The sequence below is a fragment of the Aotus nancymaae genome, unplaced genomic scaffold, assembly GCF_030222135.1.
Source record: "Aotus nancymaae isolate 86718 unplaced genomic scaffold, 86718_ANA_hifiasm-v0.15.2.pri h1tg000049l, whole genome shotgun sequence".
In the NCBI taxonomy this organism is placed as follows: domain Eukaryota; kingdom Metazoa; phylum Chordata; class Mammalia; order Primates; family Aotidae; genus Aotus; species Aotus nancymaae.
The window spans coordinates 14,950,899-14,977,634 of record NW_026988463.1 but is presented as its reverse complement, the minus strand read 5'-3'; the positions used below and the strand labels follow the sequence as shown (position 1 = coordinate 14,977,634).

Below are 26,736 nucleotides of genomic sequence, written 5' to 3'. Positions count from 1 at the left end.
AAGGCAGGCAGAGAACTTGAGGCCAGGAGTTTGAGACCTGCCTGGCCAACACGGTGAAACCGTCTCTACTGAATATACAACAATTAGCCAGGCACAAAGGTGTGCCCCTGTAGTCCAAGCTACTCAGGCGGCTGAGGCAGGACAATCACTTGAGCCCTGGAGGTGGAGGTTGCAGTGAGCCAATTGTGCCACTGCATTCTAGCCTGGGCACAGAGCGAGACTCCATCACAAAAGAGGAGGGGAGGGGAGAGGAGGGGCGGGGAGGGGAGAGGAGGGATGGGGAGGGGAGGGGTGGGATGGGGAGGGAAGGGGAGGGAAGGGGAGGGGGGAAGGGAGGGAAGGGGAGGGGGGAAGGGAGGGGAAGGGAGGGGAGGGGAGGGGAGGGGGAAGGGAGGGGAGGGGAGGGGGGAAGGGAGGGGAGGGGAGGGGGGAAGGGAGGGGAGGGGAGGGGGGAAGGGAGGGGAGGGGAGGGGGGAAGGGAGGGGAGGGGAGGGGAGGGGGGAGGGGAGGGGAGGGGAGGGGAGGGGGGAGGGGAGGGGAGGGGAGGGGAGGGGGGAGGGGAGGGGAGGGGAGGGGAGGGGAGGGGAGGGGAGGGGAGGGGAGGGGAGGGGAGGGGAGGGGAGGGGGGAAATTGGGAAGCCATCTTTTTAAAACTGCGGAGAGCAGTTACAAAGTGGTTACATGCACTAGACTCTATACTTGGTGGTGAGCTATTTATTTATTTCATTTTAATCTAAGCTCCAGAATCTTATCTAAAATTCTTAGATTTAAAAAAAAAAAAAGCCGGGTGTGATGGTTCCTGCCTGTAGTGATCCCAGCACTTTGGGAGGCCGAGATGGGTAGATCACCTGAGGTCAGGAGTTCAAGACCAGCCTGGTTAACATGGCAAAACGCTGTCTCTACTAAATATACAAAAATTAGCTGGGCACAGTGGCAGGTGCCTCTAATCCCAGCTACTTGGGAGACTGAGGCAGGAGAATCACTTGAACCCGGGAGGAGGTTGCAGTGAGCTGAGGTCATGCCATTGCACTGTAGTCTGGGTGACCCATCAATACTCCCTCTCAAAAAAAAAAAAAATCAAAACTACTCTTGATGTTTCTTTCATGGCCCTTGCTAGATCTACTTCCAATTCAATCATGTGCCTGCAGAAAACAGGTGACTCATTGTAAACATTTGAGTCATACAGGGAGGAGAGGACCGAGGGACCAAAAGGCAAATCCGAATTCTGCAAGTAAAATTCCAACATCTAGATTTACTCCTACCAGAAATCTTCAGTCCAGAAGGTCAGAGAAAGATTTTAGCATCCCAAACACAACAGGCTCTCACTAGGGAGAAAACTGAGGCCAAATGTTGTGAGTACACGAATCCACGTTTATACATAGTTCAGTATCCAACAGAGATGGTCTCGTTAGCAACTGGGAGGCTAGTTGTCCCAGAGAAAACATTTTCATGGGTAACGCTTCGGTCAGCAAGGATCAGTCATGTGCTTACGTCTGGCTTCAATAGATGCCCTAGCTGAATAGTTTTGTTAGGACACAAACCAGCACTTCTTAGAATGCCCCCTCGCCTAGATGGACACAGCAGAGTATAAGATATGCAGCCGCTTTTGGTATCAGATTGGTAAAATTCCTCTCTGCGGTCCAAGTAGGTACGTACAAAGCCCTTTCATTCACTGAATGTGAACCAGTGTTTCCAACACCCTCAAGTCCCCATCAGAAAGTGGCAAAACAAAAAAGCCTTTTAATTTGCAAAAATACGTAAGTCCATACTTTGAACAATAAAATGGAATGTCCAATGCTTCGTACTCCAGGGATCTGATGTGGAAGCTCTGTGTAATACATGTTTTTACGATCCCGAAATAGGGCTCTTGTTTTGAAGACTTTGCATGTGTAATTAATAACAGATTGAGATCATGTATATGCCACCATCTGAGCCAAACTGCTAAATATGCATGGCCTCGAAACCACACAATCAAGATCTGGAAAGCAGCAATTTTTCAAGACTGTAATTTAGGGTTTAAATGACAATGTAAGCCCCACCAAGATGACCGTATTTCCCTGCACCTACCGAAATGAAGCCGTCTCATCAGGTAGCAAAGGAGGGGGAAGGCGGGCGGCATCCATATTCCCGACACGTTACAATACCCTCTTTTTAGCATCTCACAAAGCATGTTTTGTTCAGAGGATGAATGAGGACAGCTCTCTTCTGTGCATTTTATTAAAACTTGAAAGCTATGGCTTGCCGCCATCAATGACGCCTATCGGGTTCCAATAGCCGCATGTTCAAATCTGACTCGTTAGCAAATCCGCCCAACTCAACATCGGTCATCTTCACATAGCAGGATATTCAGCAAGTCTGAAGTTTTTCATCGGGAAGAATTTGTCAACGTTACCGAGCAAATAAAGGCTCTTTGTAGCAACAGCTGGAAATGCAACATGAGAGCCCTTTCTACACACCCAAAGAAATCATAAATAGTTCGAGTGAACCAAAGACTTTATTTTTCAAAAGCAGGTAACACCAAAGGACTAGGTGGTATCCACATTCATTGCAAAAACGATAATTACCGGAATTTTCCAAACATCACATAAAATAAGGGGGATCAATGGTTACCACGATCATTTTCAACCAATATACAGATGTTTGTTGAAGATCTAGGTTTTATTTCTACATAGTAGTATTCACATGAGTTCCCTATGCTTAATTATTACCAAATCGGGGACTCGTGAAGGTCGAGCCCAGCTTTTTCTGGACTTCAAAGACAACACAGCAGCTGACCTAGAATTCTGGCTTGCTGCTTGAGTCCTGGAAATCAGGTCTTCTGATGTTTTACAACAAACCGTGTCTCTGAAAACTAAAATCAGACTTTAGATTCCTCTGAAAGAGTTCTGGTTCCCAAGCGTTCTGGCACCAGGGTACCCAGACATGCTCAAAACGTGTTTCCCCTTATCTTTCAAAACTCATCGCCAGGAACCCAAAAGGGACCCCACTTTCAGAGTTCCATGAAGAAGGTGTTTAAAAATCACATTATCCCCAAGTAAAAGCAGAGGATGAAATTATCCATGTCTTTTTATTATTTTTTTTTAAGTGAGGCTACATGGACAAATGGGAAAATGACACCAATCAGACGATTACAGAAAATGTTAATAAATCCTCCTCTTAAAATTACGTTCAGGCCAAGCACAATAGCTCACACCTGCAATCCCAGCACTTTGGAAGGCCAAGGCAAGAGGATTGCTTAAGCCCAGGAGTTTGAGACCAGCCTGGGCAACATGGTAAGACCCCATCTCTGTTTAAACAAAAAAAAAGAAATTCTGCTCAAAAGTATTTCAGACCAAAAGGAGGTAATAAAAACTGTTCATATAATTATGAGGAAAAAATCCCTGCATGGAAAGGGGTGCTGAAGGTCTGACACAGAGAAACCGGCGGAGGGGGTCAGAGCAGTGATAAAAATCCAGCCCTATTTTTTTAGCATGCATTTATGACCTCGTGGATATGTCTGTGCTAGGTGTTAATAGCCCCTCTTCCTTGTACTTAAAAAAAATTAAGAAATTAAAGTGAATCTGTGTGCTAATGACGTCTGCAGTTACAGAGTCTAAAAGCCAAGCCTGTAAAGTCTATAAGGCAAGATCTCTGTCATCAGAGATGGGAATAACGGCAGGCACCGAAGGCTGCTGCAGCCAAGCTCCAGGCAGAACAGCCTCCAAAATAAGGCAATTGTGGCTTCTCAGTGTGAGACCGCCACCAGAAAGGCCCACGGAGGCAGGAAAAAGAGCCACTGATGGCAGATCACAGGAAGAGACTCAGATAGGGCAATGATCACAGTTAGATGGGAGGACTCAGGGTCACAGGGAGGCAGAACTGACACTTGGACTGACACTCAAAGGGAATGTCTTTGCAAGTCCTATGCACGACTCCAAGCAGCAATTTCTGGGGTTTGGAGGTTGGTTAGTTTTGCGACATTTTCCCCCCAAAGGAAGACATGAAGGTGGGCCCCCTGGAGAGGTGAGACCACCAGGGCAGAACCTCCACCGGGCGTGAAGCTGGATGAGTGGTGGAAAGGACTTCCTGTGGCACCCGGCTCCCTCCACGTCTGGCTGAGTCCTACAAACGCTTGTAGGTGCCCAGGAGAACTCTGCAGTTGGGACAGTAATGGTCCACGTCCTGCAGGGCGTCCACACAGAAGGGGATAAAGCAGCAGCCCGCTACGCACCTGCGAGAAGAGAGAGAGACACAGGGAGCACGTTACTGACTACAGCAGGATGGATGCTGGCTTCCAAAAACAAAGGTTCATGTCCTTCTTTGTAAAAAGGGTCTTTGCCAGTGTAATTAGGGATTTTGAGATCTTGGATTACCCAGGTGGACCCCCAAAACTCAACGACCTTAGAAGAAGAGGAGAGGACACACAGAGAGAGAGAGAGAGAGAGAGGGCAGAAGGGAGATGTAAAAAGAGGCAGAGATTGGAGTGATGAGGCCACAAGCCAAGGAATGCCTGGACATACCAGAAGCTGGAAGAGGCAAAAAAAACGGTTCTCCCCTGGAGCCTTAGGAGGGAGGATGGTCTTGCTGACATTTTGGTTTTGAGGTGCTTTTTTTTTTTCTGAGACGGAGTCTCGCTCTGTCACCCAGACTAGAGTACAGTGACACAACCTAGGCTCACTGCAATCTCTGCCTCCCAGGTTCAAGCGATTCTCCTGCCTCAGCCTCCTGAGTAGCTGGGATTGCAGGTGCACGCCACCAAGCCTGGCTAATTTTTGTATTTTTAGTAGTGACAAGGTTTTATCAGGTTGGCCAGGCTAGTCTCAAACTCCTAACCTCAAGTGATCTACCAGCCTTGGCCTCCCAAAGTGCTGGGATTACAGGCGTGAGCCACCGCGCCCGGCCCCTGCTGACATTTTGATTTTACACCTCTGGCCTCCAGAATTATAAGAGTCAATGGCTGCTGTTTTTTTATTTATTTTATTTATTTTATTTTTTTGAGATGGAGTTTCGCTCTTGTTACCCAGGCTGGAGTGCAATGGTGCCATCTTGGCTCACCGCAACCTCTGCCTCCTGGGTTCAGGCAATTCTCCTGCCTCAGCCTCCTGAGTAGCTGGGATTACAGGCGCATGCCACCATGCCCAGCTAATTTTTGTATTTTTAGTAGAGACAGGGTTTCACCATGTTGACCAGAATGGTCTCGATCTCTTGACCTCGTGATCCACCTGCCTCGGCCTCCCAAAGTGCTGGGATTACAGGCGTGAGCCACCGCGCCCGGCCCAGTTGCTGTTTTAAACACTAGATGTGAGGTAATTTGTGATAGCGGCCCTAGGAAATTAACATGCCAGCCACTGCCAAGGCTCCTCCCACAGACAGAGCCCCTCTGGGCATTATTTCAAATCTTGGGTCATTTGGGAGTCTTTCAAAGTCTTAGATGGGTTTGGTGAACTTTTGTTGCAAAGGGACAGGCAGTATCTTTTAGTCTTTTTGCTGCTGGTTTTTGTAGAGATGGGGTCTCGCTATGTTGCGCAGGCTGGTCTTGAACGGCTGGCCTCAAGTGATCCTTCCACCTCTGCCTCCCTAAGTGTGGGATTACAGGTGGAAGCCACCACACGCCCCGACACATACGTCGTCTTGATGTTGCCACTACTCACCTCTGCCCTTGTAATGAGAAGGCAGCCACAGAGAATCCAAAACCCAATAGGCGTGGCGGCTGTGTCCCCATAAAACTTAAAACAGGCACCTGGCTCCCGGGCCGTTTCACCAGCCCCCGTCTTCCTAATCTCTTTTCCATATGGACAGGCTGCTTCTTACAGTGACCAAACAGAATATCCCAAATAACGCCTCTTAACCTACATAATCCATCGTTGGCACACACAGGCAGGAATTTCATACAGCCTGACAAGCACTGTTTGCCAAAAACGTAGTTAAAACTCAACCTTTTATAGGAAGACGTTGCTTTACTTAAAGCAGAATTTGGAAATATTCTCATGAGGAAACTGTCTAATGAAAGAAACTTCCTCCTATTGCCCAAGCTTTCCAGAGCTCACGCAAGGGCGGGCAGTCAGCCCGCTCAGTGGGAATCCTCCTCTACGGCTTACAGGTGCTGGCACAGTTCCAGGCAGCACACACACATCTTTATCCTCAGCAGCCCCTGAGGTGGGTGTTATTAACCCCCCGCCACCTGCCATCTATAGATGAGGAAACCGAAGCACAGAGAGGTAAAGTCCCTTGCCGATGGTCACACAGCAAGTGAGGGGCAGGATTTGAACCCACTGTACCATGTTTAAGGAAGGAACAAAGGGATGGAAAGAAAGCCTGCCTCAATTTCTAAAGCCAGATGGGCAGAGGCTAATACTCAATGTAAGTTTCAGTTCAATAATCCCAGCATTTTGGGAGGTCAAGGCAGGAGGATTGCTTGAGTCCAGGAGTTCAAGACCAGTCTGGGCAACACAGTAAGACCCCCACCTCCACACACAAAATATTTAAAAATTAGCTGGGAATGGTGGCACACACCTGTGGTCCCAGCTACTCAGGAGGCTGAGGCGGGAGGACTGCATGTGCTCAGGGGGTCAGGCTGCAGTGAGCTATGATCCCACCACCACACTCCCACCTGGGCAACAGACAAGACTCAGTCTGAAACAAAACAAAACAAGTAAGTTTCTTTTTCTCTTTTTGACGGAGTCTCGCTCTTGTTGCCCAGGCTGGAGTGCAATGGCGCGATCTCGGCTCACTGCAACCTCCACCTCCCGGGTTCAAGTGTTTCTCCTGCCTCAGCCTCCCGAGTAGCTGGGATTACAGGTGCCTGCCACCACACCCAGCTAATTTTTTGTATTTTTAGTAGAGATGGGGTTTCACTATGTTGGTCAGGCTGGTCTCGAACTCCTGACCTCAGGCGATTAACCCGCCTCGGCCTCCCAAAGTGCTGGGATTACAGACGTGAGCCACCGAGCCCGGCCAAATGAGTTTCGATTCCGTCTTTCCCTGATTTCAAAGATAAAAATTAGTTTTCATACAAATATCCAGAGGCAATGGACTTTCTTTTTTTAGAATTTTCCGCCCACGGAATGAAAACAGCAACCAACGGCAGAGTCCTTTGGGCAAGAGCGGGAATCAGGTGCCCAGAAGGCTGTTTCATCTCCTTCCTTCTTAATTAAATATATGATCTCAAGGAAGTTAACTAAACTCTCCAGGACTCTGAGCCTCTTTTTGAAGTTAGGAAGAGAAATATTGTTCCTTCTCAGCCTCAAGTCACCAAAGGACAATGTGGAGGAACTTGCCGCTTGCGTGAGGCTCCTGAAACTCACAATCATTTCCTTCAAGGATAAGAACAGAGCCCATTGGGGTTTTCTGAGTGGCTCATGTGGCCGGGAATAAGGAAGCTACTTGTACCTGCTTTGTGGGAAACAAAAAATTGATTGTGTTTCTCAGATTTTTCTCCCAGAACAGAAACTATTATCTCTTTAAACATAATACCCTTGGTGCCGACATAACTTTACGTAATTTCCCTGCATGGGCAATGGGAAAAATACTTCGGGTCATAAAAGGATAAGAAGTTCTGAAGTAATTTCTATGAAGAATTTTAACGTACAGATTGTTTAAAGCTTCTCTCAGGCTCGAGCAAACATTATTATTTAGGTCATGAAATTCTAGAAGAAAAAGGAATCCCTGAGGGTACTGCCCTATACACAGCTGCAAACAGCTGCGAAGCTTATCCCTACATGCAGGGAGTGGTTTCAGCAGATAAGCAAGAAGAAATGACGGAAGAACCATTTCTGGGGGCTGATATGCTTAAGAGCAGCAGAGATGACTTGGCCTCCCAGCGGGCATTTTTGGTCAGTTTAACACTGGGGAGCGCGGTGCTTCTGGCGTCAGGCAGGTGGGGGCCAGCACAGGATGGCCCTTACAACAAAGACATATCTTGGTCTAGGCATAGTGGCTCACGCCTGTAATTCCAGCACTTTGGGAGGCTGAGGTGGGTGGATCACCTGAGGGTCAGAAGTTCGAGACCAGCCTGGCCAACATGGTGAAACCCTATCTAAAAATACAAAAAAGTTAGCCGGGCATGGTGGTACATACCTGTAATCCCAGCACTCGAGAGGCTGAGGCAAGAGAATCACTTGAGCTCAGGAGGCGGAGGTTACAGTGAGTCTACATCGTGCCACCTCACTCCAGCCTGGGCAACAAAGTGAGACTCCGTCTCAAAAAAAAAAAAATGTCTTAGGCCAAGCACAGTGGCTCACACCTGCAATCCCAGCACTTTGGGAGGTCAAGGCGGGCAGATTACCTGAGGTCAGGAGTTCTAGACCAGCCTGGCCAATGTGGTGAAATCTCACCTCTACTAAAAATACAAAAAATAGTCATGGTGCATGGTTGTGCACACCTGTAATCCCAAGTACACAGGAGGCTGAGACAGGAGAATTGTTTGAACCTGGGCAGGGGAAGCTACAGTGAGCAGAGATCACGCCACTGCACTCTAGCTGAGCAACAAATCCAGACTCTATCTCAAAAAAAAAAAGGCCAGGCGCAGTGGCTCACACCTGTAATCCCAAGACTTTCGGAGGCCAAGGTGGGCAGATCACTTGAGGTCAGGAGTTTGAGACCAGCCTGGCCAACATGGTGAAACCCTGTCTTTACTAAATACAAAAATTGGCCGGCCACAGTGACGGGCACCTGTAGTCCCAGCTCCTCGGGAGGCTGAGACAGGACACTCGCTTGAACCTGGGAGGTGGAACTTGCAGTGAGCCGAGATCATACCACTGCACTCCAGCCTGGGTGACAGAACAAGACTCCGTTGGAAAGGGAAAGAGAAGGAAAGGAAGAAAGGAAAGAAAGAGAGAAAGAAAGAGGAAAAAAAGAAAGAAAAAGAGAGAAAGGAAGAAAGGGAGAAAGAGAAGGAAAGAAAAGGAAAGGAAAGGAGAGAAAGAAAGAAAAAGAAAGAAAGGAAAGAAAGAAAGAAAAAGAAAGAAAGAAAGAAAAAGGGGAGAGAGAGAAAGAAAGGGAATGAACAAACTGTCTGGCACAATGTCACTACAGTCCAGTTGAGAACCACCACCCCCCGCCACCGCTCGCAACACCCAGAGAGAAGGGCAGGAGGTCTTGGGCCACACAGGAGGCAGACTCACCCCAGCAGGCACAGGCTCCCGCAGGACAGCCAGGTCAGAGCACCGGCGTTATAGGACAGCTGACTCACGATCATCTTGTTGCAGGAAGGACAACACATCTGCACAGGGCGGTCCGCAAAGGAGATGGGCTGCTGCACATAGACCGTCTGCACGGCAACTGATGGAAGGGAGAGGGACAAACACAGGCTGCTCAGGAAACAAGGCCACAGCATTCGCTACAGAACAAAGAGGGGAACGCAGGGACGCCAGCAAATATTCTATCTGTACATCCGTGTTCAGAGCATGTGTTCATCGTTTGGCTATCTAGGAGAGCCAAAAGGGGAAGGAACTCAAGTGTCCATTGACGGACGAATGAATTAACACATTGGGGTTTATCCATCCACCGAGTATGATTCAGCCTCATACAAGGAGGGTCGGGCGCGGTGGTTCACGCTTGTAATCCCAACATTTTGGGATGACGAGGTGGAGGATCGCTTGAGACCAGGAGTTTGAGATCAGCCTAGGCAACAAGACAAGACCTCACCTCTACAAAAAACTATAAAAATTAGCCAGGCATACTGGTGCATGCCTGTAGTGCCAGCTATGCAGGAGGCTGAGGTGGGAGGATCAGTTGAGTCTGAGAGGTTGAGGCTGCAGTGAGTCACGACAGCACCACTGCACTCCAGTCTGGGCAACAGAGCGAGACTTGGTCTCAAAAATAAATAAATAAATAAATGTTAACCAGTCTCACACTGTGTCTAGCAGCTCCCGATAAACAATCCACTCTTTTTACACAGATCCTTTGATAATCTCTGGCACCCAATGATAAAGGGAGAGTTTACCATGCCAGGAAACGCAGGCCAATTCTGTAAGACAACAAGCTCGTGAACTGTGTTGAAGTAAGAAATGAAATATGAAATAAACTAGGAAGAAACAGCTAAGTGAAAACATGTGTGGACATTCACAAGAATCAGAAGAGAATCCAGGCTGGGCACGGTGGCTCACATCTGTAATCCCAGCACTTTGGGAGGTTGGGGGGGGGGTGGATGACCTGAGGCCACGAGTTCAAGACCAGCCTGGCCTACATGGTGAAAATCTGTCTCTACTAAAAAGACAAAAATTAGCCGGGCATGGTGGCACGTGCCTGTAGTCTCAGCTACTCGGGAGGCTAAGGTTGGAGAATCACGCGAACCCAGGAGGCAGAGGTTGCGATGAGCTGAGATCATGTCACCACACTCCAGCCTGGGCAACAGAGTGAGACTCTGTCTCGAAAAAGAAAAAAGGAAGAGAATCCAGGGTGATGAAAATCATCAAGCACTTCAGTTGTTAAGCTCACATTTTTGTCAAAGCGACTTCCTTCTGTTCCTTTCTACATTGTTAGAATGCCATTTATATAACCAATGGAAATTACTGCCTAGAGTTAACTAAACTTAGAAATACTCATAGAAAGACGCTCCTTCCAGAAAAGTAGTATTGAATCATACTTTAGCATTTATGTTAATTTTTTTTAAAAATTTTTTAGGGGCAGGGTCTTGTTCTGTCTCCCAGGCTGGAGTGCAGAGGTACAATAATAGCTCACTGCAGCCTCAACCTCCTGGCCTCAAGCAATCCTCCCACCTCAGCCTCCCAAGTAGCTGGGACTACAGGTGCAAGCCATCACACTCAGCCAATTTTATTTTCATAGAGACAAGGTCTCACTATGTCACTCAGGCGGGTCTTGAACTCCGGGCCTCAGGTGATCCTCCTGCCTCAGCCTCCTCAGTAGCTGGGATTACAGGTGCAAGCCACTACGCCCAGTTCACACACTTTATTAAGTGTTTTTGGGGTTCAAGAATAAGTTACTTGGGCCAGGCTCAGTGGCTCACGTTGATAGGATTATCAACTTTGGGAGGCCAAGTATGGTGGGAAGATCGTTTGAGCTTAGGAGTTAAAGATCAACCTGGTAACATAGTGAGACCCCGTTTCTACAAAAATTTAACAATTAGCCAGGTATGGTGGTGTGTGCCTATAGTCTCAGCTATTCCAGAGACTGAGGTGGGAGGATCACTTGAGCCCAGGAGATCCAGGCTGTAGCGAGCCATGATTGCATCACTGCACTCCAGCCTGGGCAACACAGTGAGACCCTATTTCAAAAAAAAAAAAAAAAGAAAAGAGTAAATTATTTATTGAGCACAGCATGGTCTAAAAATCTAAAGTCATTATCTCTTCCTCTTCCAGCTCAAGGGGTCCTATAACTTGAACACAACAATAAGAGTTTGCTTTTATCGAATGAGTATTCTGTATTTGGCACACAGAACTTCTTGTGTTAACAACCCACTGATAGCGGTAAATCGGTACTCAAGGAAACTATTTTACAAATGGGGAAGCTGAGGCACAAGAGGTTAGGTGAACCCAGGCAGTCTGATTCACGGGCCCCCTCTGAGCTAAAGATTTCTCCCAAAACTGCTCGTGACACTGAAGCAGCGACATGCCGGGGAACACTTGGGCGGAAGGAAGCGCCAAAGGACAGGGACCATCTAGTCGCTCGAAAGCAAAAGAGCAACTTGCACTGAGGGTGAGCTGGCGTGAAAACACGGTCGCACACCGCTCAGGACACCTTCTTCTCCCTGCTCCTACCTTGGCCCTGGCCTGGGGGCAGAGGTTCTGCATCAGACCTCAGCAGGAAGGGTGGGGGCCCTTAAAACACAAACTCCCATTCTCAGAAGAAAGTTCGTTGTGCCTCCGTGAGATATGCCAAACGATTCGTATGCGGTGATAATGCCATTAGAGTGAACCCCAAGGTTCTCTTCAGAGAATCAGTACGTCAGTATGTCCAACTCTCTTATTCTTTAAATCTCCATTTTAAAGTTTAACTTCCTTGTAATTCCAGTAAACAACCTTCTCCACCGGTTCATCAGTAGTTCACATCTGTACCCACTCCCTATCCTGACTCATCCATGCCCATAACCCGTCCTCCCCGCCCAAACACCCACCCTGCCAATCCAGCTCGGACCCCCCTGTTCAATGGGGATTAGTCTAGTTCGTGCAGTCTAACCCTAGCCAGTAGGGGACGACACAGCAGTAGGGATGACCCCCGTCAGGCATAAGTACCCCAAACGGTGGCCATCATTGCTCCGTCCGCTCGCCCGCACCCTTCTATAGAAGTAAACTACCTCGCCGAGAGGACGTATCTTCGAGTGCTATTTCTTTTTCGGCATCGATATTTTACTTATAGCAGTGGGAAAGAGCCTAACCCATACTTTATTATGGAAAAGCCATGAGCCTCACCAACATGGATCCTAAAAGACTATTTGTGAACTTTCAAGGTATGGGGGGAAAACTGGAATGTAATGGCACTTCACTTAGACTGTGGCAGAGTCCCTTCGGTCACTCTCCTGATTCCCACTCTCCTAAGCCTCAGGGTGGACAACCCAGGAATGGTAAGGGGGGCCTCGGAGGCCACACGTACTTGGATTGTTACTGGGGACAGGCATTGGCTGGGTGTAATACGAAGGAGGGTTCATGCCTTTCCCATCAGGCCCTGCCACAAGCCCCGTGGCTGGCCCAGGCACAGGAGCTGGAGGCGTGGGGTAGTAACTGTGAACAGCCACCGTCTCTTCGTAGGATGGAGGTGCGGATGGCACTGAGGAAGGCCCAGTGGCCGCCTGGTAAGGTCCTGGAACCGACATTTTACCTGAAACAGAAAAGAACACACCAGATAAGAAATTAAATTGATCTCTGCCTCCCTCTCTTTCTCACCCAAGTCTTCAATTTTCTTTCTGGCAAACAGAAAATCTGAGAAAATGACTTCTATCCAGCTTTGTCCAAAAGCCAGGAAGGGGGTTAATGTCCCTTCAAGACCTCAGAATTCTTATCTTAAGGGATTCCCTAAATAAAAATCAAAAACTAAACAATTACTACGAAAAACCACCAAAGCCTAGAAAATCTCAAGTGGAAACATCAACAAAATACGGGCAGTTTCTTCTTCACATCTTAAACCATTACCAATGACCTGTCTATCTTCCACATCTGGTGCTGCTGTTCTTCTTTTTTAAAACCACTGTGGTTTTCACTGTTTCAGGTAACAGAAAAGACAAAGGCATTCAAAAAACAACCACAAACTATCACAAATAGCAAAGGGGCCAGATGCCACCAAATGTACATTGTATGATGCTATTTAAATAAAGGTCGAAATAGGCAAAATGAGTCCATGGGACACTTGCTCTTGGGAGAGGAAGAAGAATCTGGTATGAGGGGGTCTTTGTGAAGGGCAGGTCCTGTTCTCTTTTTTCATCTGGGGGCTGGTTACAGAGGTATGCTCAGTCTGTAAAATTCTGAGTTGTTCAATTAAGAGTATATTGCTTTTTGTATGCAAGTTATAGTTTTGTTTTTTGTTTTATTTTTTTGAGACAGGATCTCACTCTGTCGCCCAGACTAGAGTGCAGTGGTACGATCTCGGCTCACTGCAGCCTCTACCACCTGGACTCCAGTGATGTTCCTGCCTCAGCCTCCCAGATAGCTGGGACTACAAGCATGCACCACCACGCCCGGATAATATTTTTATTTTTTTTTGTAGAGACGGGGGTAGGTCTCATTTTGTTATCCAGGCTGGTCTTGAACTCCCGGGCACAAGTGATCCTCCCCGCTTGGCCTCCCAATGTGCTGGGATTAAAGGTGTGAGCCACCTCGCCCAGCCTGTGTGTTACAGCTTTTTAAGAAGAAAATACACATAGACTCCAGTTCCCATCTTGAAAAACGAACACCAGAGTAGCCAGGCACACATTTTCTTTTGTGAGGGCAAAGAAAGGATTTCCCTCCGGCCCTGGCAGACCTGCTGCTTGCCTAGAATTTCACCCTGCACCCAGAGTGTGCTTCTGTCTGATGTTCCATGCTCCAGCAGCCACGGGGCAGCTGGAGGCAGACACAGTGCTGTTCTTTGTGTGGCTGTTTTTCTAACTGGGCGGGTTTCAGGCTGCCTTAGCAGAGCCATTCAAACCTGTCTAGGGAGAAATGGGAAACCAGGCTCCAGGGCAGCGAGCCACAGCCCAGGGCTCGGACAGGCTGGCCGCCTCTCCCCTCTCCCCACACTGTCTGCCTCATTTTCTAGAACTCGTGGGAAGCCAAGGCAGCAATTAATCCCACTGCAGGGAGAAGCGTAGAGACGTTCTCGGAATCGGAAGCCCTGCCTCTAAACCAAGCCTCAAAGAGGAGACCTCTGGCAGAACCAAAGGAAGGGCATTGACTTCAAAGTGGAAACAGCGACCAGGTGCAGTGGTTCACACCTTTAATCGCAGCACTTTGCAGGGCCAAGGTGGGAAGATAGCCTGAGCCCAGGATCTCAAGACTAGTCTGGGCAACATGGCGAGACCTCCATCTCTAAAACAAAAGGACTGGGTGCGGTGGCTCATGCCTGTAATCCCAGTACTTTGGAAGGGCGAGACAGGACGATCACTTGAGTCTAGGAGTTTAAGTCCAGCCTGGGCAACACAGTGAGACCCTGTCTCTACAACAAATCAAAAAATTAGCCAGGTATAGTGGCACACACCTGTAATCCCAGCTCTTAGGAGGCTGAGGCAGGAGGATTGCTTAGTCCTGGGAGGTTGAGGCTGCAGTGAGCAGTGATCACACCAATACACTCCAGCCTGGGCAACAGAGCGAGACTCTGTCTCAAAAACAAACAAAAAACAAACAAAATTAGCCAGGTGTAGGGGCAGTGAACATGATAAAGTCAGTAAGTAAAGATGGGTTGGGGCGGTGTTTCAGAAAACTTGGAAAGTCCCTTGGAAAACACGTGTTCAAGACTTCATTCTATCAGAGAGCTGTACAACAGAACCTCCTGTGATGATGGAAGTGGTCTGTATCTGCTGCCCAATATAGCAGCACCAGTCATGTAGGGCTGTTGGGCGCTTAAAATGTATCTTGCGGCCGGGCACAGGGGCTCGTGACTGTAATCCCAGCACTTTGGGAGGTCAAGGCCTCTTGGGAGTTGGATCTCTAGAGCCCAGGAGTTCAAGACCAGCCTAGACAACATAGTGAGACCCTGTCTCTACAATATTTTTAAAATGAAAAGAATTAGTCAGGCATGGTGGTGCACCCTTTCCCAGCTACCCAAGAGGCTGAGGTAGGAGGACCACTTGAGTCTAGGAGGTGGTGGCTACAGTGAGCCATGATCATGTCACTGCACTCTAGCCTGGGCAACAGAGCAACACTCTACCTCTAAAAGAAAACAAAAAAATTAGCTAGTGTGAGTGAGGAACTGAATTTTTTTTTCTTAGCTTTTTTTCATCTTTTTATTTGCCAATGAATTTTTACTTGTATTTAACTTTAAGCAATTTAAATGTTAAAAACTAACAATTCAATTATTGGGAAGTGTTTATTTAAGTCTGGGACAACCTGGGTAGATGAATCTACTTTTTCAATAGTAAATTTGATGAACACTGATTAGACCAAAATGTTTTTGATGAAAATTTAGCATTCAATTTGGGATAGAATGTCAATGTAAAATATACCCTGGGTTTCAAAACTTAGTAGGAAAAAAGGAATGTAAAATATCTCATTAATAATTTCTTTTTTCTTTTCTTTTTTTTTGAGACAGAGTTTCACTCTTGTTGCCCAGGCTGGAGTGCAATGGCGTGATCTCAGCTCACCACAACCTCTGCCTCCTGGGTTCAAGTGATTCTCCTGCCTCAGCTTCGACTAGCTGGAATTACAGGCATGCGTCACCACACCCGGCTAATTTTGTATTTTTAGTAGACGTTTCTCCATGTTGGTCAGGCTGGTCTTTAAACTCCCAACCTCAGGTGATCCGCCCACCTCAGCCTCCCAAAGCACTGGGATTACAAGCATGAGCCACCGAGCCTGGCCAATAATTTCTTATATTGATAGATTAAAATGATCACAGCTTAGATATACAGAGTTAAGTAAAATGTATTGTTAATTTCATCTGTTACTTTGTATCTTTTAAAATGTGGTTACTAGGCCAGGCATGGTGGCTCACATCTATCATCCCAGGAATTTGGGAGACTGAGGCAGGTGGATGGCATGAGCCCAGGAGTTCAGATCAGCCTGGGCAACATAGGAAGATACCGTATCTACAAAAAAAAATTAAAAATTAGCCAGACATGGTGGTGCACCCCTGTGGTCACAGCTACTTGGGAGACTGAGGTGGAAGAATCACTTAAGCCCAGGAGTTCAAGTGAGTCGTGACTATGCCACTGCACTCCAGCCTGGGTGAGACTGTCTCAAAAAAATAAAACAAAATAAAATAAAAAAGAGGCCAGACACGATGGCTCACACCTGTAATCCCAGCACTTTGGGAGGCTGAGGCGCGTGGATCGCCTGAGGTCAGGAGTTCAAGAGCAGCCTGGCCAACATGGTGAAACCCTGTCTCTACTAAAAATACAAAAATTAGCCTGACATGGTAGTGGGCACCTGTAATCCCAGCTACTCAGGGGGCTGAGGCAAAAGAATCGCTTGAACCCGGGAGGCGGAGGTTGCAGTGGGCTGAGATCGCACCATTCCACTCCAGCCTAAGCAACAGAGTGAGACTGTGTCTCAAAAATAAATTAAATCATGGCGACTAGGTGTGGTGGCTCATTCCTGTAATCCCAGCACTTTGAGAGGCCAAGGCGAGTAGATCGTTTGAGGTCAGGAGTTCGAGACCAACCTGGCCGATATGGTGAAACCCCACCTCTACTAAAAATACAAAAATTAGCCGAGTGTGGTAGCGAGCACCTGTAATCCCAGCTACAAGTTCAAGTGATTCTCCTGCCTCAGGCTCCTATAGGAGGACTCACCATCACAGCCCCAGACTGACCTCCTATAGGAGCCTGAGGCAGGAGAATCACTTGAACTTGGGAGGCAAAGCTTGCCGTGAGCCAAGATCATGCCACTGCACTCCAGCCTGGGGCATAGAGTGAGACTCCATCTCAAAAAAGAAAAAAAGGGGCTACTAAAAAATTTTAAATAACCTAATGAAGCTTGCTTTCTGCTCCTAATACACAGCAAAGCTATGAGCCATGGGAGTCACGAGAAAAGGAGACACCCAACCTCAGAAAAGACAGATGAGACAGAAGGTCTGTAAGAGGAGCAAGAAGCAAAGCAGAGAAGGCCACAGGAACAGGAGGGCAGAGCGGGGTGTGATGAGATCGCAGGAGGCATCTGTGAAAACAGGCTCGGGTTTAACACCAAGACTGACGTCAGGTGTAAAGTGGTTTGAGGCGTGTTGCCAGTTTCCTCCGACATATAGGAACAGAAATGCAGAAGTTCCAGCTCGCCTCTAAAGTCAGCTGACATCCCTCCCAGATGGCCCCAGGAAGCCCCGACATCTGCTTCTGGCCTTGTCAAAACTTCCAGCAAAGGGAACGACAGGGCATCTCGGGGCTCTGGAGGGACCTACATCCGGGTTGAACATTGAGGACTCACCATCACAGCCCCAGACTGACCTCCATGATTTATGATGAAAACTGACTCATATAGAAACTTACAATACTAGAAAACGCCAGTGTGTGCAGAAATCCTCAAGTAGAATGGTTGGTTGGGTTGGTCGTGATTTCCAAGGAAATGCTATGAGGGAAAACGAGGCCTGGGGCATCCTAAACCTCCAAGAGGCAGTGACTGAACTGAGCAGCAGCGCGATTCCTGCAAAACCACAGCCTCTCCTCCCAAAGCAAGGAAATTGCATTTTTAAAGAGTCAACATACAGGTGTGGGGAATGGGAGGACGGGAGCTCTCTTTTGATGACCTTTAAAGGACGGGTGGGGCCCAGTTTCTGGAAATTCAGACCTTGCTCCCCACCTCTCCCCCTTTATTGAGACTGTTTTTCATGTGGTCACATCTGATCTGGGACTTTGAGACACGGCCACCTTTGAGCATTGCTTTGAGATCCAACAACCACACAAACACATTTATAATTCTGAAAAGAACAAGAGCAACAGGCCAGAATAGTAAAAAAGACTCATAACTGCTGGAAGCTTTCTTTCTTTTTTTTTTGAGAAGTAGTTTCACTCTTATTGCCCAGGCTGGAGTGCAGTGGCTCATTCTCAGCTCACCACAACCTCCGCCTCCTGGGTTCAAGCGATTCTCCTGCCTCAGCCTTCCAAGTAGCTGGGATTACAGGCATGTGCCACCATGTCCGGCTAATGGGTTTCACCACGTTGGCCAGGATGGTCCGATCTCTTGACCTCATGATCCACCCGCCTTGGCCTCCCAAAGTGCTGGGATCACCCACCCGTCCAACCACTGGAAGCTTTCTAAATAAATTCCACATTCTTCCTTCCCTCAGGCTCCAAGGCCAGGAAATGCCACTATAGTTAGTGCCATTCTGTTTTCTTGTTTTGCGTCTTCATTTCAATTTGGCTTATCTCCTGGGATAAGAGGCCCACCCACCAGCCATCCCCCTCCTCATCACCCCTCACTTCCTCCTCATCACCCCCCCAACTATGAAACTCTTAGGAACAGCAATTAGTCCCCCTCACCCTAAACTCACACACACACTCCCCACAGTGTCTTTTTTTTTTTTTTAAAGGCTGGGCACAGCGGCTCACACTGTAATCCCAGCACTTTGGGAGGCCGAGGCAGGCAGATCACAAAGTCAGAAGTTCAACACCAGCCTAACCAAATTGGTGAAACCCCGTCTCTACTAAAAATGTAAAAAATTAGCCGGACGTGGTGGCCCATGCCTGTAATCCCAGCTACTCAGGAGGCTGAGGCAGGAGAATCACTTGAACCAGGGAGGCAGAAGTTGTAGTGAGCCGAAATCTCGCCATTGCACTCCAGCCTGGGCAACAGAGAGAGATTCTGCCTCAAAAATAAAATAAAATAAGAAAAGAAAAAAGAAAGAAACAGGGTCTTGCTCTGTTGCCCAGGCTGGAGTACAGTGGCATGATCATAGCTCACCGCAGCCTAGAACTCGTAGATTCAAACAATCCTCCTGTCTCAGCCTCTGGAGTAGCTGGAACTACAGGTGTTTGTCACTATGACTGAATAATTTTTTAATTTTTCCTAAAGACAGGGTCTTGCTGTGCTGCCCAGGCTGGTCACAAACTCCTGGACTCAAGCAATCCTGCCTCAGCCTCTCAAAGTGCTGAGATCACAGGCATGAGCCACCGGGCCCAGCCTCTCCACACAGTGAACCGGGGAGACGGAGGCTGCAGTAAGCCAAGAGCTTGCCGCTGCCCTCCAGCCTGGGCGAGAGCAAGACTCCATCTCAAAAAAAAAAAAAAAAAGAAAGAAATTCTTAACACTTTTGAACAGGTGGCCTCACGTTTCCATGCGGCACTGGAACCCAGAAATTAAGCAGGCAAATGTGACCACTGGTGACAGAAAAGGAAAAGGAGGCATTTCTGATCCATGGAGAATTTGGATCTGACAGGCCCAGCTGTGGAATCACTTTCACATCTATAAATATGCCACTTGGGATATCTTGGGGTCCCTTTTTGCCCAAAATTTTCCACACTCCAACTCTCAACAATATTCTTGCCGAGGCACGGTGGATCATGTCTGTAATCCCAGCACTTTGGGAGGCCGAGATGGGCGGATCACTTGAGTCCAAGAGTTTGAGACCAGCCTGGGAAACAAATTCAGACCATGTCTCTACAAAAGATACAAAAACCAGCCGGGCGTGGTGGCAGGTGCCTGTGTTCCTGGCTACTCTGGAGGCTAAGGTAGGAGGATCACCTGAGCCCAGGAGTTTGAGGCTGCAATAAGCTATGATCACGCCTCTGCACTCTAGCCTGGATGACAGAGCGAGACCCTGTCTCAAAACAAAAAGAAAAGAAAAAAACAGTAGGGTCACAAAATCATACAGAAAAATAATCTTTTTTAAAAAATTTAAATTAAAAAATATATATTAGCCAGATATGGTGGCACACACTTGTAGTCCCAGCTACTCAGGAGGCTGAGGTGGGAGCACTGCTTGAGCCGGGAGTCTGAGGTTACAGGGAGCTGTGATCACACCACTGCACCCTAGCCTGGGTGACGTAGTGAGACCTTATTTCTAAACAAAAAATTATAACTTTTTTTTTTTCTTGAGACAGAGTCTCACTCTGTCGCCCAGGCTGGAGTGCAGTGGCATGATCTCAGCTCCCTGCAGCCTCCGCTTCCCAGGCTCAAGCAAGTCTCATGCCTCAGCCTCCCAAGTAGCTGGCGCCTGCCAACACCACCAGCTAATATATGTGTATTTTTAGTACAGACAAGATTTCACCATGTTGGCCAGGCTGGTCTCAAACTCCCAACCTTAGGGAGTCCAAGCCTGCCTTGGACTCCCAGAGCACTGGGATTACAGGCGTGAGCCACTGTGCCTAGCCAGAAATTTTTTAAAAACAGAAAAACCATGAAACTAAAATACACCCTTGGTAGAAGCAGCACATTTGAACTCTGGAGGGATCAGCTCTCTTTCTGCCTCCCTAATGCACGAAAGTGCGTTTACTACACACTGTCACACCACATACTTGCGATGATGCAACGAAAAAAATACCTGCCAATGATGGGTTCCAACTCATTTTGTCACTGGGCACTTTGCAATTCAAAGGGACCTGCCTCTCAGTAAACAGGCAACAGAACCTTAACAATCAGCCGAGGGTGGAAAGTCACAAGTCACAAAACTGTCCTCTCATATCGGGGAAAGGGGAGAGAGCTCAGAATTTCCCTGGAGGCAGAGTGCCCAAAGCTTCATATTTACTGCTTCAAGACCTTATCAAAAGACAAAGGACTGGGGGGGCGTGTTTGTCAGCCCAGAGAGCATCTCTGTCTCAGTTTTTTTTTTTTGTTTTGAGACAGTCTCACTCTGTCACCTAGGCTGGAGGGCAGTGGCACAATCTCCGCTCACTGCAACCTCCGCCTCCCAGGTTCAAAGGATTCTCCTGAATCAGCCTCCTGAGAAGCTGGGATTACAGGCACCTGCCACTAAACCCGGCTGATTTTTTGTGTTTTTAGTAGACACAGGGTTTCACCCTGTTGGCCAGGCGACTCCCCAGCTCCTGACCTCAAGTGATCCACCCGCCTCAGCCTCCCAAAGTGCGGAGAGTACAGGTGTGAACCACCATGCCCGGCCTCAGTTTAATTAATATCACTCTGTTAAAAGTGGAGGCAAAAAAAAACAGAAATCCCCGAAGCCACAATGTCAGAGCCAGCGATCATCCGCACCCTGAACTGATATTAATGCATTGATCTTGAATCCTCGGAACGTGGAAGTGAACTCCACAAGGACGTCAGTTTCAGCAACAGATCTGCTTCTAAACAATTCAGCCTCAACAGCCTCAGAATTCTCTGGAATAGGCCAGTTTCAGCTGCTACTTCAGGTGCTCACCACAAGGTCCTGGAAGTCATCTTACTCCTTGTTCACCCAGGCAGGGGTTCATTCAATGTTTGAATCAAATCTGCCGGTCAAAATCCTGCCTTGAATTTTGATTCTTTTTGTTTGTTTGTTTCTTTAATGGGGAGATCGCAGGGGAGTGTAATGGATAAGCGTCACCCTGGGAAAACCACATTCGTGATTATGGCATCACTCCTGCTGGGTAAGTACAACCTTGAATCCTAAATGCAAAATCAGACTTTGGGAAGCCTGGGGTGGCCAGCCTACCAGTTTTATCACTGATCATTTAGGCTACAAGACAGCGCTGGAATGAACTTTGAAAGCTACAGATCGAAGGATTCCATTGAGATGAAATGCCCAGAATAGGTGAACTCACAGCGACACAGAGTGGTGCGGGAGGAAATGGGTATAGGGTTCTTTCGGAGTGATGAAAATGTTCTGGAACCAGATGGAAGCTGATGGTTGCACAATCTTGGCTCATTGCAACCTCCGCCTCCCAGGTTCATGAACTTACTAAATGCCACTGAATTATCCTTTTTTTTGAGATGGAGTCTCAATCTGTCGCCCAGGCTAGATGGCACGATCTTGGCTCACAGCAACCTCTGCCTCCCAGGCTCAAGCGATTCTCTGCCTCAGCCTCCCTAGTAAACTGGGATTACAGGCACCTACCACCACACGCAGCTAATTTTTGTATTTGTATTAGAGATAGGATTTCATCACGTTGGTCAGGCTGATCTCAAACTCTTGACTTCAAGTAATCCACCTGCCTCAGCCTCCCAAAGTGCTGGGATTATAGGCATGGGCTGCCATACCCAGCCTTGAATTATTCGCTTTTAAATGGTTATCTTTATGTGATTTTCTTTTTTTTTTTCTTTTTCTCTATTTCTTTTTTTTTTTTCTACCCTTTCAGTGACTTCCAGTGATTTTCACTTCAATAAAAAGGGGGGGGAAAAGACACTGGTGGAAATCCCTTACCTCACTATCCAGAGCCAAGGCCTTCAAACTCGAGCCTCTAAGCTGGCCGCTGCTCTTGATTCAGTCCATCCCAGGCCCGTTTGTCTAAAATCAAGCCACACGGGTCTTTCTGACACCTGTCACTGTGCTCTAGACTAGCGTAACTTCCTGGTCCCAGTTGGCGGGGACTGAGAGGATTCCTAGGATGCGCTGGTGTCCCCACCAACCACGCAGTCTCTCCTGTCACCTCCCGCCACACCTGCCTTGCTTGGATGTTCCCAATATGTCACAGGCATGCTCTTTCTTCTGCCTGCCTCCTTTCTGATGGGTCTGGCAAATTCCTCTCTGCCCATCATATCCCAGTTTGCACGTCACCTCCTCCAACAACTCCCCTCTGGCTTGCTCCAGGGAGAATTCATTCCTCCTAGAGCCTCTCTGTGGTGCAGAGGTCAAGGGCACAGACTCTGGAGCCAGACCCCCTGGGTTCTTCCAGGAGCCCCCACGCCCCAGGGCATGACTTTAGTGCCTCAGTTTTCCCATCTGTAAAATGGGCACACTGATAGTTTCTTCCTCATAAGGCTCTTGAGAGGATGAAATGAATCTATTTGCAAAAAGGACCCAGAGCAACGTGGAACACACAAGTACTCAGTGCACGTCAGTTGCTACTAACTTGTGCTTGCTGTACTTGTCATACGGCACTTTTCTTTACTTGTCTGTCTTCCCATAAGAGCAGAAACTGACACTAAAATCTACACCCCCAGCCCCTAGAAAGAGGCCCAAAATGTTATGGGTGCTTCGCAGGGTGACCCACTGTCCCATCTGCCTTGGACAGAGGGGTTTTTCTGGATGTGTGACATTTGGTGCTAAATCCAGGAAAGTCTCAGGTAAACTGGGACAAGCTGGTCACTCTGCTGCTTTAACAGTTTGTAGAAAGCAATACCTAGGTAAGAAAAAGAACACCAAGTCCCAATCTGGAATGGCATCAAGATTTGGGAGCAGGCTGGACATGGTGGCTCATGCCTAAAATCCCAACACTTTGGGAGGCCAAGGCAGGAAGATCGCTTGAGCTCAGAAGTTCGAGATCAGCCTGGGCAACATAGAGAGACCCCATCTTTACTGGAGGCTGAGGCAGGAGAATCGCTTGAACCCTGGAGGCAGAGATGGCAGTGAGCCAAGATCACGCCATTGCCCTCCAGCCTGGGCAACAAAAGCAAAACACTGTCTCAAAAAAAAAAAAAAAAAGTGTGGTGGCACATACCTAAAGTCCCAGCTACTCGGGAGGCTGAGATAGGAGGATCCCCCGATTGCTTGAGCCTGGGAGGTTGAGACTGAAGTAAGCTATAATGCTGTCACCGCACATCAGCCTGGGGGACAGAGGAAAATCCTACTTCGCGGGGAAAAAAAAGATTGAGGAGTAGACATAAAGAAGCAGAAATGAATGGGAGGGGCTTCCTCCACTAGCCCTAATATAGAATCTGAGAAAACGACATTTGTAAAGGAAGATGTTTACACAACGACAAGCCTCCACACAGATGGGCTCACGGTTCAGCTCAAGGTAACAGGAGGATTTACGGTGCAGACGCCAGCACATCACCAAATATGCTCAAGAACTGGAATCCCTGAAGTGAGCCTGGAGCCCTTCGTTTCCTCCAGGATTCCTGGGAACAGTGTGCTGTTTCTCAACAGGGCACCCTGGGATGTTCAGGCAGGAGGAGATCAAGCACGGATAAAACGTGGACGGGCCGGACGCGGCGGCTCACGCCTGTGATCCCAGCACAGTTCAGGAGGCCGAGGCAGGTGGATCACCTGAGGTCAGGAGTTCCAGAGCAGCCTGGCCAACATGGTGAAACCCCGTCTCTACTAAAAACACAAAAATTAGCTGGGCGTGGTGGCACGCGCCTATAATCCCAGCTACTCGGGAGGCTGAGGCAGGAGAACTGCTTGAGCCCAGGAGACGGAGGCTGCAGTGAGCCGAGATCGTGCCACTGCACTCCAGCCCGGCCGACACAATGAGATTTTGTCACACACACACACACACAAAAAGTGGGTGGTCAGAGGTTTTAAAGGGAAGTGTGGAGGCGTGTGCACACAAACAAGATGAAGTCAGAAAGAAAATTTGCCATGGTCTCCACACCTCAAGACGGGTTCATTTTTTTTTGCCTCGGTGCAAGTTTATGGCACTGCCAGAATCATCACTCAGCAGAAGGGACCCCTTGCTTGGGCCAGCATCCATTCCAGTTCTGGTTCTGGCTATGGAAGGGTGTCCAGAGGGTAGTTCCAGGCCAGGAGCGGTGGCTCATGCCTGTAATCCCAGCACTTTGGGAGGCTGAGGCGGCAGATCCCTTGAGGTCAGGAGTTCAAGACCAGCCTGGCCAACATGGTGAAATGTGTTTTAGTTTCCACTAAAAATATAAAAATTACCCACGCATGGTGGCACACCCCTAAAATCCCAGCTACTCAGCAGGCTGAGGCAGGAGAAGTGCTTCAACCCAGAAAGTGGAGGTTGCAGTGAGCTGAGATCACACCACTGCACTCCAGCCTGGATGACAGAGCCAGACTCCAACTCAAAAAAAAAGAGGGTAGTTCCAGCAGGATATGGTGGCTCACACCTGTAATCCCAGCACTTTGGGAGGCCAAGGTGGGAGGAAGGCATGAGTCCAGGAGTTCAAGACCAGCATGGGCAACACAGTGAGACCCCATCTCTACAAAAAATATAAAAATTAGCCCAGAGTGGCAGTATGCACCTGCAGTCCCAGCTACTTACAAAGCTCAGTGAGGAGGATCACCTGAGCCTGGGAGGCAGAGGTTGCAATGAGCCATGTTTGCACCACTGCACTCCAGCCTGGACAACAGAGCCAGACCCTGTCTCAAAAAAAAAAAAAAAAAGGGTAGGTATAGTTCTTCCCACTGTATTATCCATTCAGAACCTTGAGTCACAAGCAGGCTCCCCAGTGTCCCCACCCTATCAAACTCAGATATCCCTGTCACTCCACACTCATCACTTGGTCCTTGGGGTGGCCCTAAGGCTATTTGTTCAATGGGGATAAGGTATCATCTACTCCCCAGAAATGACACTGGCCTTTTTCATGGGTATCAAGCAGATTCTGAGTCTCTAACTTGCTGGTACCCAAAGATGTCACAACATCAACAGCTCCAGTCAACAGGTGTGTGGAGGAAAGGAGACACGGAGTTACCACCATGCAAGTGGCTCTACCCTCAGTGCTAGCTTGTGACACTGAAGGGCCACCCTCATTTTTTTTTTTTTTTTTTTTTTTTTTTTACTTGAGACAGAGTCTCATTCTGCTGCCCAGGCTGGAGTGTGGTGCCATGATCTCGGCTCACTGCAACCTCCACCTCCTGGGTTCGAGCAATTCTCCCACCTCAGCTTCCTAAGTAGCTGGGACTACAAGCATGAGCCACCAAGCCCAACTAATTTTTGTATTTCTGTATTTTAGAGATGAGGTTTCACCATATTGGCCAGGCTGGTCTTGAACTCCTGACCTCAAGTGATCCGCCCGACTCGGCCTCCCAAAGTGCTGGGATTACAGGTGTGAGCCACTATGTCCAGCCTGATACCATTGTCAAAGGAGTCTCAGGGCCTTTTTCCTCCCTGACCCCATCCCTTTCTGGTGAAATGGACAACAGACAGGCAGGGCCCAAAAGGGAAGGAGAAGGGAGGAGGACGAACAGTGCCCACGGCTGAGAACTGCCCTTAAGCAACTTCCAAGCAGAATCCCATCAGGAATTGGCCTGGTGGGGAAACTGAGGCTACTGAGCTCAGAGATGACACAGGCTAGACATCTCTGCCTGGTGCCCAAGATACATTTCATGTTTTTAGCAGAAGTATCACTCTACTGCACAGGCTGGAGTACAGTGGCGCCATCATAGCTCACCGCAGCCTCAAACTCCTGGGCCCAAGCCATCCTCCCACCTCAGCATCCTAAGTACCTGGGATTACAGGCATATGCTACCATTCCTGGCTAATTTTTAATTTTTTTCTTTTTAAGATGAAGTTTCAATCTTGTTGCCCAAGCTGAAGTGCAATGGCGTGATCTCGACTCACCGAAACCTCTGCCTCCCAGGTTCAAGCGATTCTCCTGCCTCAGCCTCCCAAGCAGCTGGGATTACACGCATGCAACACCATGGCCAGCTAATAATTTTTGTTGTTTTTGTAGAAATGAAGTCTTGCCACGTCACCTAGGCTGGTCTCGAACTCCTGGCTTCAAGTGATCCTCTTGCCTTGGCCTCCCAAAGTGCTGGGACTACACCAAGAAAATTTAACATATGGAAATTTCAGAAACACCTCTGTGTGCCCCCCTGTTATTTACAAGAGTCACGGAGTCACCCATAACCCAGGGACAGCAGGAATGGCATGGACTACAGCCTGGCCCACTGAATACCCAACAGTTA

General features: G+C 48.2%; 1 protein-coding gene across 5 annotated transcripts in view; it reads right to left on the bottom strand.

The window, feature by feature from the left end:
- Positions 1 to 2,475: 2,475 nt before the first annotated feature.
- Positions 2,476 to 26,736, bottom strand: part of LITAF (lipopolysaccharide induced TNF factor) — a 40,255-nt gene continuing 15,994 nt past the window's right edge. For 2 of the 5 annotated variants that reach the window (XM_064362497.1, XM_064362498.1), the window contains exons 2-4: positions 12,529 to 12,753; positions 9,102 to 9,258; positions 4,003 to 4,210 (exon numbers count right to left, since the gene is read on the bottom strand). In XM_064362497.1, the coding sequence (XP_064218567.1) occupies positions 4,102 to 4,210; positions 9,102 to 9,258; positions 12,529 to 12,748 (486 nt within the window). In that variant the 5' untranslated portion in view covers positions 12,749 to 12,753 and the 3' untranslated portion in view covers positions 4,003 to 4,101. Of the gene's footprint in view, positions 4,211 to 9,101; positions 9,259 to 12,528; positions 12,754 to 14,604; positions 14,703 to 26,389; positions 26,612 to 26,736 lie in introns of those variants that run through there. The other 3 variants (XM_064362499.1, XM_064362500.1, XM_012453205.3) reach the window with 3 other exon arrangements.